We start from the raw sequence: 20,000 nt of genomic DNA on the forward strand, positions 1-20,000 counted from the left end.
TGATCACACTTAGCTTTGCCATCGTTCTTCAGCACATGCAGCCTTTGAGCACATGTTGCAGTCCATCTCTAAACTATGTTCAGATTATTAAAGCTGCTCGCCAGCGCCCAAGTTCCTGACAGATTAGCAAGTGAAAAATACACATGTGTGCACAGAGAAGAGGAATCCAGATGTTGATTTTAGAACAAGAGTCTGAACATTAATCCAAGTGTCTGATTCCAGAATCTGAATCCATCTTCAATCCCCAACCCTATTCCTGACCTGATATTGTAGGATTCTTCAGCAGAAATGGAGGAAGAAGTTTCTCTGCTCAGCTCAAATGCTGAAACTGTACAGTGTGTCCCGCTTAATGTCACTGTAACTGAGCCAATACACTCCAACACTTACAGAGTAGAATCATTGCACACTCAATGATTTGCTCTTCATAGACATGACTGGAATACTCTACAAGCTGTATCTTCTGTCTGTCCTCACCCCATAACCCTCACAGAAAACTGAAGCTGATCACAAAAGAGCTTTCTAGTGTCTTTTTAAAGCCATTCAGTGTAAAAGCACAAGGCCAGTGCTGCTCCACATACTTGAGTTTGTCCAGTGTGTAGTTTGGATCCTCCAGTTGTTCAGAGAGCAGCTTGACTCCTGAATCTCCTGGATGATTGTAGCTCAGATCCAGCTCTCTCAGGTGTGAGGGGTTTGAAGTCAGAGCTGAAGACAGAAAACCACAGCCTTCCTCTGTCACCATACAGCCAGACAATCTACAAACACAGCAATAGTCCACATCACACAGTTGGACAATCACACATCTCTTTGTGTTGTGAAGATGCTGACTGCTGTTTCTGCTCATGTCAACAGCAGTGATGAACACACACATCCTGATCAGCTCTCCTTATTGATCACATCAGCACACACACACACTCACACACTCAACAAGGACTCGACATCATCTGTAGAAGTGTACAGAGCAAAGACATTGTTCATAATACACCACATCAAGCTGTAAAGTCTGCTGTGAGGAGGAAGAAGACACACTTGAGCTCAGAAGATCATCTTAAAGTCATGTATAAAACACAACAGGAAATGAGCTGATTTCATCATTTATATTGTGATTCTGTTGTGGACTAAAACAAAATGAGCTCAGACAAACACAAAGCCGCTCTCTTCATGTGTTCATCACCTGACCCACAGTCACATTCACACTGATGCTCCATTAGGGGACTTTTATTCTGTCAGGAGAGAAACAGCTGATCAATATTCATGACTGCTGACTCTCCTTCACATTCAGCCTTTAGCAGATATTGTTTTAGATGAGCGAGTAATCAGGATTATTTCACACACTTTATCATGAGACTTTTATTTGTTTTCAAGAGACTGAAACTGCACAAATATGAGAGCAGCTCAAACCTTCAGCAGGACACAAAACAGCTTGACTTTAGCGTTTAACTCTGCTGCTTTCACACCTCCAGATCCACTGTTCTGCTCTGAAACAGGATTAACACTGCTATAATGTTTATTGTGTTCTCGCTGCGCTTCACTTTCACACAGAAATGTTGAATGTTGACACCCACAGACAGACACAACCTGGTAAAGTTTTCAAACAGTGAACTGAGACTGCAACTATTAGTGAAATCTATATTAAAGCTCTTCAAATATGATTTAGATTTACAGTAATTGTTTTTCATCTTTAAATCTGATTTATTCTTGTGTTTAAAGCGTTTGTCATTCCTCTACTTCAGTGTCTCAGACTCATTCAGAAATGATTATTAAATGCTGGATTAATGCACAAGAGAGTTTGGCGAACACGTTTTACACCATTTCAAATATATATTATATGTGCGGCTGTATAAGTCTCATACAGCGCTCAGCATAATGGAGGACAGCCCATTCTGAAAACCAAGACTTTCCTCCATTTCTCAGTCAATATAGGCAGTGTATTCTGCTGCATTTAAACAGAACACATTTATTAAACTGATTTATTCATGACAATCGTATTTTAGTCCCCAAACATATTCAGAAATTGAAAGATAATACAATTAAATTCAGGCTAAATATTGAGAAAAAAAATACAAAAATACAAAAAAAAAAAAAAATAAATAAATCCATTGTTTTGCTTCTCTTGATTTTTCCTCTGTTTAATTTTGTATTTAATATTTTTCTATAACACATAAATTTAAGTGTGCTAGTTTTTGGACGTTATCATGAGTTATTTTGTTAGATTAGCTCCAGATTTGGCTAATCTATTGTATATGCACAAATATAATACTGTAGAGCTTCCTATTAAAATATGAATGTAAAAGAGAGATTAGTGAGGGCTGTACTTATATATGCTGAGCACTGTATATTGTTCACCCAGAGTGTTTACATGGTCACACAGCAGTAACACAACAAGCATTGAGTTTGGGCTAGCTTCTGCAGATGGACATTGCTGCACACTGCCCTTGATGGGTGAGTGGGGGAGTGTCTGTTGTCTCTCAGGTGTGAATTATTCATGAGCATTGTCACTCACACATACAGCTAAGATCACCCAAAACAAACTTAACAAAATGTAGATCATTGTAATGTTTTCTCTGAATGAGAGAACAGAATAATTTCACATAATTGTGCAGTAAATATTCTAGTCTACAAGACTGCTTACTCTAAACTCTTGTTCAGGCACATTCAGTCTGTTTTTTCCCTCTAAAACCTACTAACCACACATAATATTTGTTTTCTAAAAAACACCAGCATGTACATCAATATTTCTCACATATTATTGTAGCTCAGTTTGTGCTGAACACTAATAAAACACATGTTGGCCAGTTCTGTGTAATAAGTAGCTGAAATAAGCACAGATGTCAGGGCATGTCAAAACATCTCAGGGACCCCAAAATCACCTCAGACCCCTGAGGGTTAACTACAGGTATAGTATGAGCAGTGTGAAACACAATCACTGATAAACCATAATTCCTGTTATCTGGGGTTTAGTATCGCCCAGGGTTAACATGTTCAAGCATGAAGAGCTCTAATATGAAACTGTCTGACTGTAGTTATTGTAGAGTGGAGAATCATTTACCTCAGTGTGTCCAGTTTACAGTGTTGACTCTTCAGTCCATCAGAGAGAAGCTTCACTCCTGAATCCTGCAGGTCATTGTTACTCAGGTCCAGCTCTCTCAGCACACAGTTTGAGGATTGTAGAGCTGAAGACAAACTCTCACAGCACTGAACAGTGAGATTACAGAACTGTAGCCTGTGTAGAGGACAAACACAATATGTATGTGTTAATCTGGTGTGTTTAATATTCTGAAGCACGTCTGACTGTAGTGACTGGTTTAACTTCACTAGTTCGTGAGCACATCTGCTGATTTTAGCTTTAAATAGTATTAATGTCGATAAAACACAAATGGCTTCCCTCAGATGTTCCATTAGCCCAACTCTTTATGTAACACCTAACACTGCAAAACAGGATTTTTTAAAATTGTTTTATTTATTATTATTTTAATGAACAAACTAATGACAATAATCTTCTGTAGCATCTTTAAAAGTTGCATCTCAAAGCACTTTTCAGACTAAAGTGAAACAGATGCATATGTGACAGAAATATAGAAGATATATAAATATATTCAATGTTGTTTGCTGTTTGTGTGTTTTTGTTTCTAAAGATTCCTCCATGTCAGTGATCAGGACTGTCTGCTCTGTAATCTTGCCTGCAGCTCCTCAGCCTTATCCAGCCATGTCCACCGTTTCAGTTGACTCTAGTACAGCAGTTTCAATCTTCTCTAGTACATCAGACACAGTTTCTAGTGCTAACGGTATGTTGTAGCGAGGACATAAACAAGGATGTCAACAATGGGAAATGCTGTTTGGCACTGCTAACAATTCTGTGCAAATTCAGTGCAAAAAATGCAGTGTCTCTCTATGCGGACGCTTTCCCTGCATTCTACATCTCAGATAACTAACACTCTAAAGATATGAGTATGTTTCATATGACTCTCACACGCTTATTCTGAATATATGTGAAAGACTCTTGTCAGATGATATTTTAGAGAGCAGGCGTGAGCTTCAGCTGTGTCCTCTGTGTCATTTTCTGTCTGATTCAGACTCACACTGATACGGCTAACAGCTACTCTGACTGATAGGATTTACACAGCGCAAAAGTGCATGCTTGTAGAGCCGTGACACTTTTCCTGGTGACGTGGAGCCGATCTGCAAATCACAGCACAATACATTAGCTGACCAATCAAAGCCTCTTGAGGACGGGCCTTTTTAGAGGAACTAGGACATATGACATTGTTCTTCATGTTAGATGAGTAGCTGTATATAGTCAAAGTCAGATATATGAAAAGTAAGCTGAATTTCTACAAATGAAGCATGAGCACACATCGCATTGCATTCTATCAACATAACCAAGCCTTAAAAACACACTCTAGACCCCACTTTAAGGATATCCAGGCAGTCTTGAGATGTTTGAAACCTCCAGAAAGGTGGGCTCGCATCATCATGGAGGGTTTCACCAGCTCCACTATAGCTCTGTGCTCCTGCTTTTTATCCTGATCAACTCAACTCAATTTATTTCTAGAGCACTTTCAACCAACCACAATGGCTACCAAAGTGCTGTACATAAAACACAGAATACAAGCAAACATACAAGAAACCAAATACATCAACTCACAACACACGAGTAAAAGCTGAAGAAAATAAGTGTTTCAGTGACCTCTGAAAACACTCAAGAGTTGGAGAAGTTCTTAAGGAGAGTGAAAGATCGAGCCAGAGTCTTGAAGCTGCTACTGAAAAAAACTCTATCACCTCCACACATATCACGAGTGGTCGTGGAACTTGCAAATAGAGTCGATCCTTAGTGTGAAAGATCTCACGGGTTAGTGTATATTAATTACCTCAGAAATATACTCAGAGGCCATGGAGGGATTTACAAACATACAGCAGTACTTTGTACTGAATTCTAAACTGGATCGACAGCCAGTGTAGAGAAACCAGTACAGGTGTAATGTGCCTTTGCTGTATGTGTGTGTGTTTCTCTTGCTTGTGTTTTCTGCTCTTCAGCTCTGGCATTTTCTTTGTGTATGGATTTTATTTAACATTAGAACTGAACCTAGATCCACCTCTTGCATTTGTTTTGCCTGCCTGCACAATTAGAAGAAGATATAATAAAGAAGAGGGTTGCATGGCGGTTCATTAGTATGCACTTTCGCCTAACAACAAGAAGGTTGCTGGTTTGAGTCCCAGCTCCAGTTTTCCCCACAGTGTGAAGACATTTGGTATAGGTGAACTGAGTTAACAAAACTGACCATAGTGTATGAGTGTGTGTCTGAGTCATTGTTACCTGATAATTATCAGCATAGATATGAGTCAAAATAGACAGAATGGAGAAAACATCAGTGTGATCATTCCACTCCAGGCCAGAAAGGACTTTAAGGGCTCTATTTTGACGGTCCATGCGCAGAGCACAAAACGCAGGGCGCAAACGCTTTCAGGGCGTGTCAGAACGCATTTTTGCTAATTTACGGACGGGAAAATGCGCTTTGCACCAAGGCACATGGGTTAAAAAGAGTTTATTTTCTTAATGAGTTATAGATGTGTTTTGAGAATAAACCAATTAGAGTCTCATCTTCCTTTAAGAGCCAGCTGCGTCATGCCAAGAGCGCATTCGCTATTTACAGGACACAAAGTAAGTCTAAGTGGAAAAAATAAGAAATTTTACAAGCAAACAGTTCACAGATAACAGTTTTTTTAACAGAAAACTGTTAAACAGAGCATCTACTGCGTGAGAATGAGAGATAATGGAACTACTTTCACATTTGCTCTTGGATAGGGAAACCTTTACACACAGACATCAATTAGCCTATAAACAATTAATTTCGTTTGTTAAGCCCAACGATTTGTTTCAAAACTATTTCTAAATTCAGTTCTAATTTCCAGCAAACGAATAAATGAACAACAATGACCAAGAGTGGTCAAAATACTGAGTTATTTCCAAATACACCTGCCACGCCCCATATGATCTAAAACCTGACAGGTGGGCAAATCTAAGCTTGTTTTTAATAAAACAAATATAAATATGGATATAATAAATAATGCTGCTAATAATAATAACATCATACAAAAGCAGATTGTTATGAATGAACTGAAAAAGCCTCCCGAGATGAAGAAGACATAAAAGCAGTGATTTTTCATATTTCTGTAGGCTAGAAAATAATATGTTTTGTAATATTTTAATCCTTTATATTTATATTCTATATCTATTCTTATTATATCCTATATATATCCTTAATATTTAATGTTTTCATATGTAAAGATATTTGCCTATTGCTCTCTTGTGCGTATTAAGCAGTGTGTAAGCGAGGTGCAACTCTGCGCCGGAGTTTAGACCGGGTTAGTTTTGGTCTAATGAAAAATCTATTATAGTTTCTCAAAATAAAAAAGGCCTCAGAACACCTTCCTTTTTAGACCAGAACGCCTATGGGCGCACAAATGAGCGCTAATGCATTTGCTATTTAAACAGCGTAGCGCAACGCCTCAAAACAAGCTGAAACTACCAAAAGACTATTGCGCCGGGTCTTGTGCCACACTGCGCCGGGTGTATGATAGGGCCCTAAAGGTGCTGTGTCATTTTATAGCTGACTTGTGTAAAATTTAGACGATAACAGCCATATTACCCTGCAGCCCAAGACCGGTTACTCCCTGAAGCTATGCAGGGCTGAGCCTGGCCAGTACCTGGCTGGGAGACCACATGGGAAAACTAGGTTGCTGTTAGAAGCAGGGGACTTTGGCCAGGACACTGGGGTTACACCCCTTCTCTTTATGAGAAGTGCCATGGGATTTTTAAAGACCACACAAAGTCAGGACCACAGTTTAATGTCTAATCAGAAAGACGGCGCCAACTGACAGTGTAGTGTCCCCTTCACTTTCACTAAGGCATTAGGACTCATGCAGACCACAGGATGTGCGCCCCCTGCTGGCCTCACTAACACCAAACACTATTAGCTATTGACCTACATGGTAGGAAAAACAACTGGTGTGTAAGTCAATGGTTACAGGTTTCAGCTTTCTTCAAATTATCTTCTTTTATGTTCAACAGAAGAAAACAAAGTTTTAGAAAGGATTAGTAAGAATTAGTAAATTCACTTTTTGGGTAAACTATCCCTTACACAACCACTGCCAAAACCTGAATCTGAATGTTATTTTAAAAGCACTAAAACATTACATAATGAACAATTATTAATGTATTTAGCAGTTTAGTTGATATCAATATTGTTCATGTTCATTAACATGATGTCATGTCATTTCTTATTTTCATCCGCTTATCCATGGCCGGGTCGCAGGGGCAGCAGTCTTAGGAGAGAACCCCAGACTTCCCTCTCCCTAAACACTTGCACCAGCTCCTCCGGGTGGATCCTGAGGCATTCCCAGGCAAGCTGAGAGACATAGTCCCTCCAGCGTGTCCTGGGTCTTCGCCGAGGCCTCCTCCCGGTGGGACAGATGCCCGAGCCAACTCAGCTGACTTCTGCTGTTCAGTGTTTGAACTCTCAGCAGTGAAAAGTAAACCACACTGAACTGAACTAAACTGAACATCAACACAAAACTGAACCGACACTGTTTACATTTACTATGATCTTCTATGTGAAGCTGCTTTGACGCAATCTACATTATAAGTGATATAGAAATAATGATGAATTGAATTGTCGATGTGGAGGTGCAGTGGCTCTACTCTGAGCTCCTCCCATATGGCAGAGCTCCAGACCCTGTCTATAAGGGTGCGCCCTGCAACCCTGCGAAGCAAACTCATTTTGGCTGCTTGTATCCAAAATCTTGTCCTCTCGGTAATGATCTAAATCTCATGACCATTAACATAATATACTGTATTATTTAAATTCAGGAAATGTCTAATTCTTAGATGAAAAAAAAGAAGGACGTTGACTTACAGAGCTCTTTTGGAGGTTTTGATGACTGCTGATAGTCTGATGAGACACTCGTCTGATCTCTGGAATTTCTGAAGCTCAAACTCCTCCAGCTCCTCCTCTGAGGTCAACAACACAAAGACCAGAGCAGACCACTGGGCAGGTGAAAGGCGAGCAGATGACAGACTTCCACTACTGAGGTGAGACTGAATCTCTTTCAGCAGAGTTTGGTCGTTCAGTTCATTCAGACAGTAGAACAGATTGATGGATCTCTCTGGAGACAGATTCCCTTCAAGTTTCTGCTTGATGTAGGCAATTATTTCCTCTTTGCTCTGGTCTCTGTCATCCTGCTGTGTCAACAGGCCTCGTAAGAGTTGTCGATTGGACTGGAGTGACAGACCGAGAAGGAAGCGAAGATAAAGGTCCAGATGCCCATTCTCACTTTCCAGAGCCTTGTCTACTGCTGTCTTCAGCAAATCAATCATGCTTTTATTTTTGCTTATCTGTATTAAAAACCATCCACGCTTCTTGTCGATGTCCAGATGTTGATAAAGGGCTGCAATGAACTCCTGAATGCTCAAGTGAAGAAAGCAGTACATGGTACCAAGAATGATTCCCGTCTCCTCCTTAAAGATCTGGGTACACATGCCTGAGTACACCGATGCCTTATAGACGTCAATGCCACAGTCTTTCAGATCGCTCTCATAGAAGATCACATTGTTTCTGTCCAGCTGCTGGAAGGCCAGTTTCCCCAGTGAAAGGATGAGGTTTGGATCCCAGGAGACATCTGCTGTGTTTTCTCCATCATACTTTCTTCTGCTCTGCTGGATCTGAAAGCGGAGAAAGTGTGTGTACATCTGTGTCAGAGTCTTGGGAGATTCCTGCAGTGTTTCAGCATGAGCCCTGTGTTTCAGTCTCAGTATGTTCTGGAGAACAGTGGCTGAAATCCAGCAGAAGACTGGGATGTGGCACATAATAAAGAGACTCTTTGACTGTTTAATGTGATCAATGATTTCTCTGGCCTGATTCTGATCTGTGAGTCTCTTTCTGAAGTACTCCTCCTTTTGGGCATCATTGAATCCTCGTATCTCTGTCAGCCGGTCGATACAGTCAGCAGGAATCTTACTGGCAGCTGCTGGTCTGCTGGTGATCCAGATGAGAGCAGAAGGAAGCAGATTTCCCATGATGAGGTTCGTCAGGAGAACATCCAGAGAGACTGCTGAAGATACATCACCACACGTCTCGTTACCAGCAAAGTTCAGAGGAAGACGACATTCATCCAATCCATCAAGGATGAACAGGACTTTGAATCGTGTGCTTCTTGTAAGGTTCAGTCCTTTAGTCTCTGGGAAAAACTGAGTTATGAGGTCTTTTAAACTTTGTCTTTCTTTCTCCTTTAAGTTCATCTCTCTGAATGGAAGAGGAAATATGAAGCTGATGTCTTGATTTTCTTTCCCTTCAGCCCAATCCAGAACAAACTTTTGCACAGAGACTGATTTCCCGATGCCAGCAACTCCTTTTGTCAGGACAGTTCTGATCCGCTCGTCTTGTTCAGCTGCTTCAAACAAATGTTTGCATTCAACCTGTATCTCTAGTGACTGATGACGTCTGGAAGCAGCTTCAATCTGTCTGATCTCATGTTCAGTGTTGAGCTGTTCACTCGCACCCTGAGTGATATAGAGATCTGTGTAGATCTTATTCAGAAGTGTGGAGTCTCCTTGCTGAGCAATTCCTTCAAACACACTTTGATATTTCTTCTTCAGGCTACATTTAAGCTGATTAATGAAGAACAGCTCATCTAAACACAGGAGCAAAGAAACAGAGAGATTTAGTCTTGACTTATTTGTAAGTGTCAGTCTGACAGATTGAGATGAGTAGGGCCAGACTGAACTTTCAGACATTTTTTGCTATTTCTGAGGAGAATTGTGTAGAATCATAACTAAAAACTTAATATATATAAAAAACTTTTTAACTTGAAAAATAATAATATTTCATGTTTACAATACAAATCCAATTAGATAAACTTAATTGGTAAGCAAAGCACAAGTCTCATATATAACAGATCTACTTAAGAACAGAAAACATGACTCAACAAACTGCACTGTAAATAAATCATAAGAACATTTTCATGTCAGTCAACAATATTACTGAAATTAATTAAATAACCTAATGAATATAAATTTAAATACAAAATAAAAAGTAAATAAATAGACTCGATGATGGACTAAACATCTGTGGAAATTTGCAGGTTTCGTGTGGGTCTATCCATGAGTCTCTTACCCTGGAGAGTATCAGCAGCTTGATCTTGCTTCATCTCTCTCAGGAAGAAGAGTGTGAGATCAAGAGCTGCTTCTGTGATAATGCTTCTGTTCTCAATAAACTCCTTTATAAACTCTTTTCTGTTTTCTTCTTGTAAGATTTTCTTAAATTTCTCCAGTTCATTCTTCAGAAATCTGATAATTTTACTCTCAAGATTCTGTGAGTGAAGAAAAGAGAAGAACAACATTTAACCAAAACATTCATTCGCACACAGTTGTACATCCACAACATACTCAATAAATGAAAATACAATATAATACATTACACTTTGAGTCTGTTAAATGCTTTATTCTGATTAGCTGATGAACATTCAAAGGTTATTTTCAGATAAACAGTTAAAGTACATCCAAGCAGGTTTTGAGCACATTACACACTTGATGCCCCACTCAGTGCTGCGACACAGCACACACATGACAGCTGGAAGTATCACACACTGAATGCACACATTCACATGTTATTTAAAATAAAACTATTCAGATGGTGCAACAGAAATATGTATAAGGGTGCTGAGTCATAGATAGGGACCCTAATAGAAATCTGTGTGGCGGTGCTGTGCTGTGTGGTGCCGAGTGGCGCATCCAGTGAAACCCCCTTTATATATCACTACTGTCTGTTGATTTATCAGAGAGTAATGCACACCTGATATATGATGTCAATTTCCATAAAAAGAGCTGAAATACTAATTTTGATCATGCTGATGGGACAAACACAGATCTGAACAGTAAAGGTTATTATCATTTTTATCTGTGTACATTTATGATTACAACTAAACTATATGTTCTTGTAAAATGAGTGAAACTGACAGGGAGTCGTTTCTCTCTCTGTGTCTTCTGCCAACATGACTGGCAAACATGTCAGAGAAAACAGCTGAATCTTCAGGAGCAAACTCATTTACAGAACAAAAGCTCTTTATTTTAGAAATCTGTATGAAAAGAGTGCAAAGCAGAACTCTGAGCTCATCAGCCGGCTCATCACATGACGAGTATTTTAAGAGTGTTTTGTGACCATCCTGAAATTACAGAGTGTGTTTCTATTGGGGACTAATTCATCATCTCCTCCCGTCTGCTTCTACTGTGCTGTTTGTCGTCTCCAGTCTGCATTTCAGAAATGTGTAAAATAAGACCCTCCCTCAGCTCATGCCTCCAGTGCACACGGTAACGCTTAACGGGGGCGTAATATTAAAATATTCAATATGGGTGATATTTAAAAATTTGACATGGTTGACTAAATTATTCCAATATTATCACTAATATTGAATGCATCACTCTACCCTACTCATGACTAATGTACATGCATTAATATATATCATGTATAATATTATCTCTCATTGTTTACAATAATATTCCCTCAACATTTTACAGCACAGTTCTGTATGGCTCAAAATAAGCTGCTGCATGAATGAATGAGATGATGAAGAATGATGAAGATCTGCTTATGCTTTAATGTGTCCTTTCTGCAAGAGATTTACTATTACTTTCAAAAGTCAATCCCTGCAGATAATGTGATACGAAGATACGGCATGCATGTCTGGGACAACATTCTAATAGAAGCAGAAACATTAAGTCATTCCAGAAAGACAAAATAATAATAATAATAATAATAATAATAATAATAATAATAATAATAATAATAATAATAATAATAATAATAGTAATTAATACATATAGAAACAGAGACAGAAAAAGTTGCTATAATTAGAAAACAACTATTTGCTGAAATAGAAAATTAAGTGGAAATCATGAGAAATGAAGTCATGATCACAAGAAAACAAGAGAGAAAATATATTTTAATGCATGACCCTCCATAGATTAAGACTATTTTGCAGACATTTTTAGTTGTGTGGTTATAAGGATACAAGATCCAGTTCTCAAAAGTCTTGTGAACAAATATTTCTGTGTTTCATGGTTATTTCACTGATTTTATGACTCAAAATGAGTTTTTCCCACCTGGAAGATGGACTGGAGATTGTCTGTGAAGCTCTTGTGTCTCCTGTGAGTCTCGTCTCCTGGATCTGCAGACTCATATTCAACACTGTTAACAGATAAATCTACTGTAATCATACATTTACACCTCTCACCACAGCGGAAAGAACTGCCAACTATTCCTCCGTATGTTTTGCCCTTCCAGCTGCAACCCAGCACTGGGAAACACCCATACGCTCTCATTTACACATGCACACACACGCACACGCGCACACACACACACACACACACACACGCACACACACACACACACACGCACACTATGGCCATTTTAGTTTACTCATTTCCCCTATAGCGCATGTATTTGGATTAATATGTTTAAAACAGCTCATGTGTGAGCAATAATGTACAACACTGAATACCTTTCAGCAGATGATGGTGTTTCCTCTCTGAAGTATGGTGGATGATCTTTTGACTGGTCACTCTTTAGAGACACAGAGCTGGACACACATGATCCTGATCTCACACTGAACACACAAACATACCAGAAGAAAAAATAAGTCTCTTTGTAGCAAAATTCGCTCATAAGGGGAATTATGAATGATTAATTACTCATAGGCTATACAATTTTTCTTCACTTGTATTGCCTTTTCCTATAGCAGCTGAATGTGTGTTAGATCAGTTTCAGTGTTCAGTGGAGTTAACGGAGCATTACTTGTGTCACACTGCACTTGTGTCTGGCAGATACTCTAAATTGTCAGGCCTGGCCAGTCTCAGGAAGGCAGAGGATTCCAGGAGTTATCAAGCTTGTAGATTTATTGATAAACACTCGCATGGAGGACAGAGGAAATCCCCAATCTCTGAATTAATCTAGATTAAAATGGCTCATTTGAATTCTGCCGAAGGCATTCAGAATATGTGTGCTACCCAATTAATAAGCCTTTGAGCCAGGTGGCGCATTATAGAGCAGGGGCTCATCTCCTGTTTCCAAAATGCATCACAAACTGCTGGAGAAACTGTTCTACTGTGATAATTGGTGATGAAAATAAAGGATGATCAATAAGATGTGCTTGTGTTTACTGTTTATTCAATTTAACATGAATTTTGAACTGTAGGCCTAAATAACCTCCAAACAGCCATTTCTGATTACCTTAATCTGACTAAAGTCATAATTGAACTGAACAGTAATGGGAATAAGACATGTGGAGTCTGCAGATATTAGTGGCATTACTGAAGTAAACACCACCATCAGACTATTACTGTCATGTAGAAGTTTCCAACATTTTCCCACAAGATCCACACACACGGCTGTCAGTTAAAAAAAACACACACACACACCCCCCCCCCCACACACACACACACACACACACACACACACAGGGCTGCACGATTCTGGCTAAAATGTGAATCACAATTTATTTTTGTTTAAAATCAAGATCCCGATTCTTTCTCATTATTCTTTAGATGTAAAATAAAGGTTAATATGAGTCGGCTATTATTATTGTTAATTCTCAATCATATCATCACCCAGGATTTATACGGTTCTCTCTGTGTTCTGAATGATTTTGAGCTTCAAAGTTTTTGCAATCCATACAGCAAACAGTGTGTGTGTGTAACGTTTGCTTTTTAAATAAAAAGTCTTCAAATGTAAACAATAAGTTGTCATTTAATAAGAATATGTCAATAACTCAAATTTGACAAATGTCAGACAGAACATTATAATTGTAAAGTGACGAAATGGTAAAACAACACTAATAATATTAGGCCTAGCTCTAATATATACAATAATAATATTATGAGTAGCTCTACTGCTGCTTAAAATGCTAAAGTTTCTACAGTCATTATGGTGGACTTGAACAGACTTTCAACATGTCCTGTTTGTTAATTCACAGTAAAATGATGCCATCAGAATACAACTATTCATAATTATAAAGCTGAATTATTATGCTTGAGACATGTGCTTATCGTTTGTCATTGACAGCATTATCAGACCGTTTGTTTTCACTGGTGAAATCAGACATTTGTCATTATCAGATTTCTTCTTGCATTATATTCAACATTATGTGAAGTTTAATTTTAAACTAACTTCGAGAGGAGCATGTACTTATGATTGACCCAGCTGGTCCACATTAACTAATTATGATCCTCCAATCAAAGGATCCCAAATCACTATATATATCCTCATTTCCTTTCTACAACTATCTTCGTCTGGAAGAAACCCCCCTCCTCCACTTCTTCCTCCTTTATCCAGAATGGGCGGCACGGTGGCCCAGTGACTAGCACTGTTGCCTCACAGCAAGAATACCAATGGTGTTGGGTCCTCGCTGAGCCATCTGGTATTTCTGTGTGGAGTTTGCATGTTCTTCCTGAGTCGGCGTGGGTTTCCCCCGGGTTCTCCGGTTCCCTCCCACCATCCAAATGTGCTCTATATTATAGATAAAATAAGCCTAAACCTTTTTAATAACGTCTTACTCTCAGGAAGTTCCCCTTGGCCTTAGCAGCGGGGGAGTTTGAGATAGACCTGAGCTCAATCTCCAGTCACCCTGCAAAAGCGGGGGGGAGCCCTGGGCTCGAGGATCCCTTGAGCTCAGGGCTCTCTCCCGGGACAGCATGCCAAACAAGCTATGTATAAATCATGAGCTAAGTGTGAACTCTTGAAATAAGCTAGAGTAGCTATACTGACACTTTAAACATTTATTTTCATGCACAACACTCTGTGTAAGCTATTAAAGAAAATAACATATCAAACGCTTGTGGTAATCTTAACTGTAAATGCGATATGATCATTTAAATGATGTGTGCACAGGTTTCACTTCCGAGTGCGGCTCATGGCTGCCATCACTGTGATAAAACACACACACACACATGCAAATCATTCTTTCACAATGGCTCTCAAACGATCGCTCTGTGCAACAAACTGAACGTTATTTACAACTTTATTACCTGTTATTCACAGCCTATGCAGCTTCTGTTCACTAAAGTAGCCGTCATTGGCGTGCTCAGTAGCTCGTGGTCAGCTCACGTGTGATTTTGCGGTCGTGAATACATCATTAAATGAAGACAGAAATGACGTTTCTGGGTGAATTATACCTTATAAATACAGCATGTGACACTTTTAACAACATTTGAAGGTGTTTATGTTCCTGAGAGGACTTGTGCGACTGCATCTGCTTCTCTCCTGACGTTAAAAATATAATTGGCTGAATCGTGGAAAAGCTGAATTAAGATCGTGTGTAGGGTCGAATCGTGATCTTTTTTCGATTAATCGTGCAGCCCTAGCGTGCGTTATTAAATTCCATAACACTCTCAGCAGTCCTCACTCCTTATTTGCTTCTAATACAGGGCTCGACAGTGCGACCATTTCACTCACATTCGCGACTAAATATAGACGTGTGCGAACTGGAAAATGTATTTAGTGGCACATGTGCGATTTTCTTTTCTAATAAGCTTGATTGCTTACTTAATTCACTGGGCCACGGTAAAACAACATGCTCTTCACACTAGCTTATGGTGTATTACGCTGGAAATCTATAGTGACTCAACTACAGCACCTCTCTACTCCTTTATTTTCTTCACGTCAAGCGGTCTTTACATTGTTTTGTATATGTTGCTAAGCAACGCAAGGCACCAAATGGCGGCGAAGCCACACAACGCCTGAGCCTTATAGAAAACGTCTTGGCATATCGTGGCACGTCCAGCGTGAAACCCAATTCAACATCAGTGCTTCCCACACAGACTTTACCTAGGCAGTCTAGTTCAGAGAACACTCTGTTAAAGACTCACATGCTCTGCATGCAGACCCAGAGAGACGCGCTGGACACTGAACTGCTGTTCTGATTTTGGTTGTAGCTTTGAGAAGAGCGTGAGGACACGCATAAATGAAAAGTCTTTTACTAAATAGACTGACCCAGGTCATTATTTGGGGTGACAATACATCTTTTCCACGGACATGTCCAAGATTCTGCTTACGCTTTCGATATTAATTGTATTCGTTTTTGCAATACATTACGCGCAAGCTTTGACCGGTGCGTCTCAATCTCTCAGCTGCAGCAACACTACAGCAGAGAGAGAGAGAGAGAGAGAGAGAGAGACATACACATAAACAGTATCACCCTATATATATCTAACGACAAGACCAGCAGCTCACTTCAGCTGAATGCTTCTCGAAAGTTCTGCGGTATGAAACAACTTCATGTTCTCGCTCGCTGATTCATGTTTACACACAAACGCACATAAAATAATGACTTGTTAGAAATAAAAGGGCACTTCATGCAGAATAAATTACTCTCCAATTGTGAAAACACTGTAATGAACTATTGGCAATATATCCTGACGTGGAGTAGTCTGGGTTTGAAGTTTTGGCTGCTGTGTTTATTTTTTTCTCTATTGCTCAGTTTGCAGTATTGAATGAAATAGTTTAGGTTAGGTTCCAGATGGATTGAATGTAAATGATGGAATGATTGAAAAATGAGTGACAACCATCATAATACATCTATAAAAATATGAGTTTACGTCGAGAACAAAATAGCACACAGCTGTGAAGGTCTGTATTCTTGTTTAGTGAAATAGCGAGCTTTTTAGTGATGATTGATGAGCTTCACTTAAACCTGATCAATCGATCTGAAGGTAAATGAATCTTCACTCATTGGTTAATGGTGACGAAGCGGAAAAGGTTTGTTTGTCAACTGTACTTGTTAATATTTGTATATACTTTGTTGTATAAATGACCTGTAAGTGAAGAGGTGTTAGTAATTCGAAGAACATACCGTTTATTTCAATAAAGATTTTTTTGATCACTGAGAGAGAGAGAGAGAGAGAGAGAGAGAGAGAGAGAGAGAGAGAGAGCAGATTTGACCTGTCAGTGGTGAACAGTGAAGAGAAACACACAACATTTGTTTGTTAAATAAGAATAAGAAATCAAGAAGAAATAATTCTGTTGCTGAAAGCCATTCAAGTTTAATAGAAAAGACTGTATTACTGCAGAAGAAAACTTTAATTCACAGAGGCTCCTTTAAGAGTGTTATGAGTTTGTTTTGTTTATTCAGCTCAAACTTATAGTCAACTGAAGGTCTGTCTGATCAGGTCTGTTACTCAATAATCATGGGTAAACAGACGAGTGATGCGCTGCTTTCTCATTCTGCACAATCTCAGCTTCACTGAAAACACATTCGACTCTAAAACCTTGTTGTGTAACCTCTTGAGTAAAAACTCACCACAGAAACCAGAGGAGGAGATATAAAACACTAAACAGTATTGTGTATCTGTAGGAATCTATATAATCTCTGAGTCTGAGAGACAAAACTATTTAATAATCCCCTTCACTGAACTATACACCATGTTTAACATGCACGTTTGTACTAATTAAAGTTCTGTTGATCTTCTTTCTCTCCTCTATAAACACAAGCTGAAACTGTTCTGCGGTCAGCTTTAACTCTCTGATGTTGTTCTGGACTTTAAACCCGACACATGACACACATTGAGCTTTGATAAACATGACCCCAGATCGAGCTGTCTGTAATCTAGAATGATCTAAACACATTTGCTGAAGCTGTAAACTGAAGCTTTGTCCATCATTTGATCAGGCAATAGCAACACAAATAAGTGCATTGTTGTTGGTGTTTGTTCTTCAGAGAAAGTGTTGAAATAATGGTGTAAAAACAGAGTCAATACCTGTGTTTCTCTGAGAGAGAGTCCTTTACTCGCTCCTCTGCCATACTGCAGCTAAAACACCAATGCAGACATTAGCAGAGCTTTCAGCAAACAATCAGCCGCTGACCATCACCTGGAGATGACAATATACTGAGATGAAGAACAGCACACTTTATAGCAATCAATGCTCACTTCACTAACAACACCGCACTCAAACAGACCCGACAGGACAAACTGACTTTCAGTCATTTCACAGCAGATATATTTAGGATCAGACAGCCATTTAAACACGCTTATACACATATAAACCCCTTCATCATTTTTACAAATCATAATGTAGAAGTGTTAAACTCACATGCAGTAGTACAGACGCTGTTGTGCAGCAGGAACACAATCTGAGCTCTCGGAGGTATTGGGTAACTGCAGTCTGGAGCAATAGACATGGCTAAAGGCAGGGTAAAAGGTTTTTCAGTGGTCAAAGGTTTGTTCAGGCAGGGGCGTGGTAAAAGGTGTTTCATTGGTCAAAGGTTTTATTTTCAGTCAAATGCGATGGCCAATGAGATTAACATAATAAATAAGCTGATCGCTGAGGTGGATCATTCTACTTTATGATACTGGTGTGAAGGAAAAAAAAAGATCAAGTGTATGATGCATGCGTGCATGAATACATATTTTGTAAATATAAAAGTATTATGTATTTATTTATTAAATTATTATTATTTTTTATCATTACAAACACAAGCTGATTGGCAGGGTTTAAGAGCCTTTATGACTCTTCTGCTATTTAAGTCTCATCATTCAGGATGACACTAAAACACAAGCATGCTGGGATGTAATGACTGGGAAAACATAATGTGTAAACTAATTAGGTTGTAAACTTGGACTCAGTTTGATTTGAAATGTAATGACATTGTACCCTGTCAAGATGCATTCAGAGAGATCTTCACTGCAATGTCATTGACTTAAGAAAGAGAGAAAAGCAAGCCTACAATTGCAGCGATCCACAATAAATGGTCTTGTGCTGCCATCTAGTGGCTAAATTGAATTTAAAAAGTGATTATTGCTACAATGGTAGTTGCATATTGAAAATCTGTGTTTGAGACCTTTTAAATGTAAATGTATATAAATAGTTAACAAGCATGCTTACACACACACACAGTGACAAACATAGTGGAATAGAAAATTTGCATGAATGCGCAGCCAACAAGTCTGACGCTATCATGTCAATATAAACCAAAAATCTCTGAGGAATATTTCCAGTACCTTCTTGAATCTACGCCACGAAGGATTAAGGCAGTTCTGAGGGCAATAGGGGGTCCAACTCGGTACTAGTAAGCCATTAATGTCAAAATCAATTCTCGGAGGGCCGCAGCTCTGCACAGTTTTGCTCCAACCCTAATCAAACACAGCTGATCTAAATAATCGAGGTGTTCAATAGAATCTTGATCACCTTAATTAGTACGTCAGCTGTGGTGTTTGATTGGGGTTGGAGCAGAATTGCAGAGCTGCGGCTGAGCTGAGGCGTACCTAATGTGGCCTGTGTGTGCATGTGTATGTAATATATATATATATTTAACCTTTCTATTTTTTTTATTGCTAACTTACTATATTTGCATTGAGAGTACAGGTGGCTCAGATAAGCTTTACACTTTTCTGGGTCTTTTTTCAATCCTAAGCAGACCTTGAGAAAAAAAAAAAAGAAATGAATTGCAAAGTGCAAACTGACATCACTTTAAATGTATAAAAAGATTTAATATTTACCCTGAGCTGTCAAGCAGGAGCCCACACCACCATCTCCTTATGCATGTCATATAGCCTGTTTAAAATGCAAAGACTATTACTACAATGGTAAAAAGTCTTCTGTTATACTGGCTAACAAAGTGTTGAGCAAATACTCACCTCAGAATAGTCAAACTCAACCTCAGGAGTGATGTACACGACATACTGAAAGTCAAACATGTTGTTTAGTTCTGAATTACTAATGCGGTTGTCCAAGTACAATGTCAAACTTACCATGAGCACAAAGACTCCACAGTTACTGGAGAAACACTGCATTAGAATATCCTAAGTAATGTTAGACAAATGTGTACAATCAAACATGTAAAGACATATATATATACATTATAAATCTGCAAGAATCATTAACAGATAAAAAGTCATGTATTAAAATCATTTAAAGTACAGCATGTTTAAAATAAGAAGTGTCAAATGTAACATCCCATAT

At 38.9% G+C, this 20,000-nt stretch overlaps 1 protein-coding gene across 3 annotated transcripts in view; it reads right to left on the minus strand.

The window, feature by feature from the left end:
• si:dkey-165o8.1 overlaps positions 1–20,000 on the minus strand; it is an 88,531-nt gene that overhangs the window by 3,575 nt on the left and 64,956 nt on the right. For 2 of the 3 annotated variants that reach the window (XM_087249706.1, XM_087249705.2), the window contains exons 1-8: positions 18,132–18,217; positions 17,798–17,909; positions 12,550–12,654; positions 12,152–12,236; positions 10,167–10,362; positions 7,911–9,684; positions 3,047–3,220; positions 579–752 (exon numbers count right to left, since the gene is read on the minus strand). In XM_087249706.1, coding sequence (XP_087105832.1) covers positions 579–752; positions 3,047–3,220; positions 7,911–9,684; positions 10,167–10,362; positions 12,152–12,236; positions 12,550–12,654; positions 17,798–17,841 — 2,552 coding nt within the window. In that variant the 5' untranslated portion in view covers positions 17,842–17,909; positions 18,132–18,217. Of the gene's footprint in view, positions 1–578; positions 753–3,046; positions 3,221–7,910; positions 9,685–10,166; positions 10,363–12,151; positions 12,237–12,549; positions 12,655–17,797; positions 17,910–18,131; positions 18,218–20,000 lie in introns of those variants that run through there. The other variant, XM_088650857.1, reaches the window with a different exon arrangement.

The sequence above is a fragment of the Danio rerio genome, chromosome 4, assembly GCF_052040795.2.
Source record: "Danio rerio strain M-AB ecotype USA chromosome 4, GRCz13ab, whole genome shotgun sequence".
In the NCBI taxonomy this organism is placed as follows: domain Eukaryota; kingdom Metazoa; phylum Chordata; class Actinopteri; order Cypriniformes; family Danionidae; genus Danio; species Danio rerio.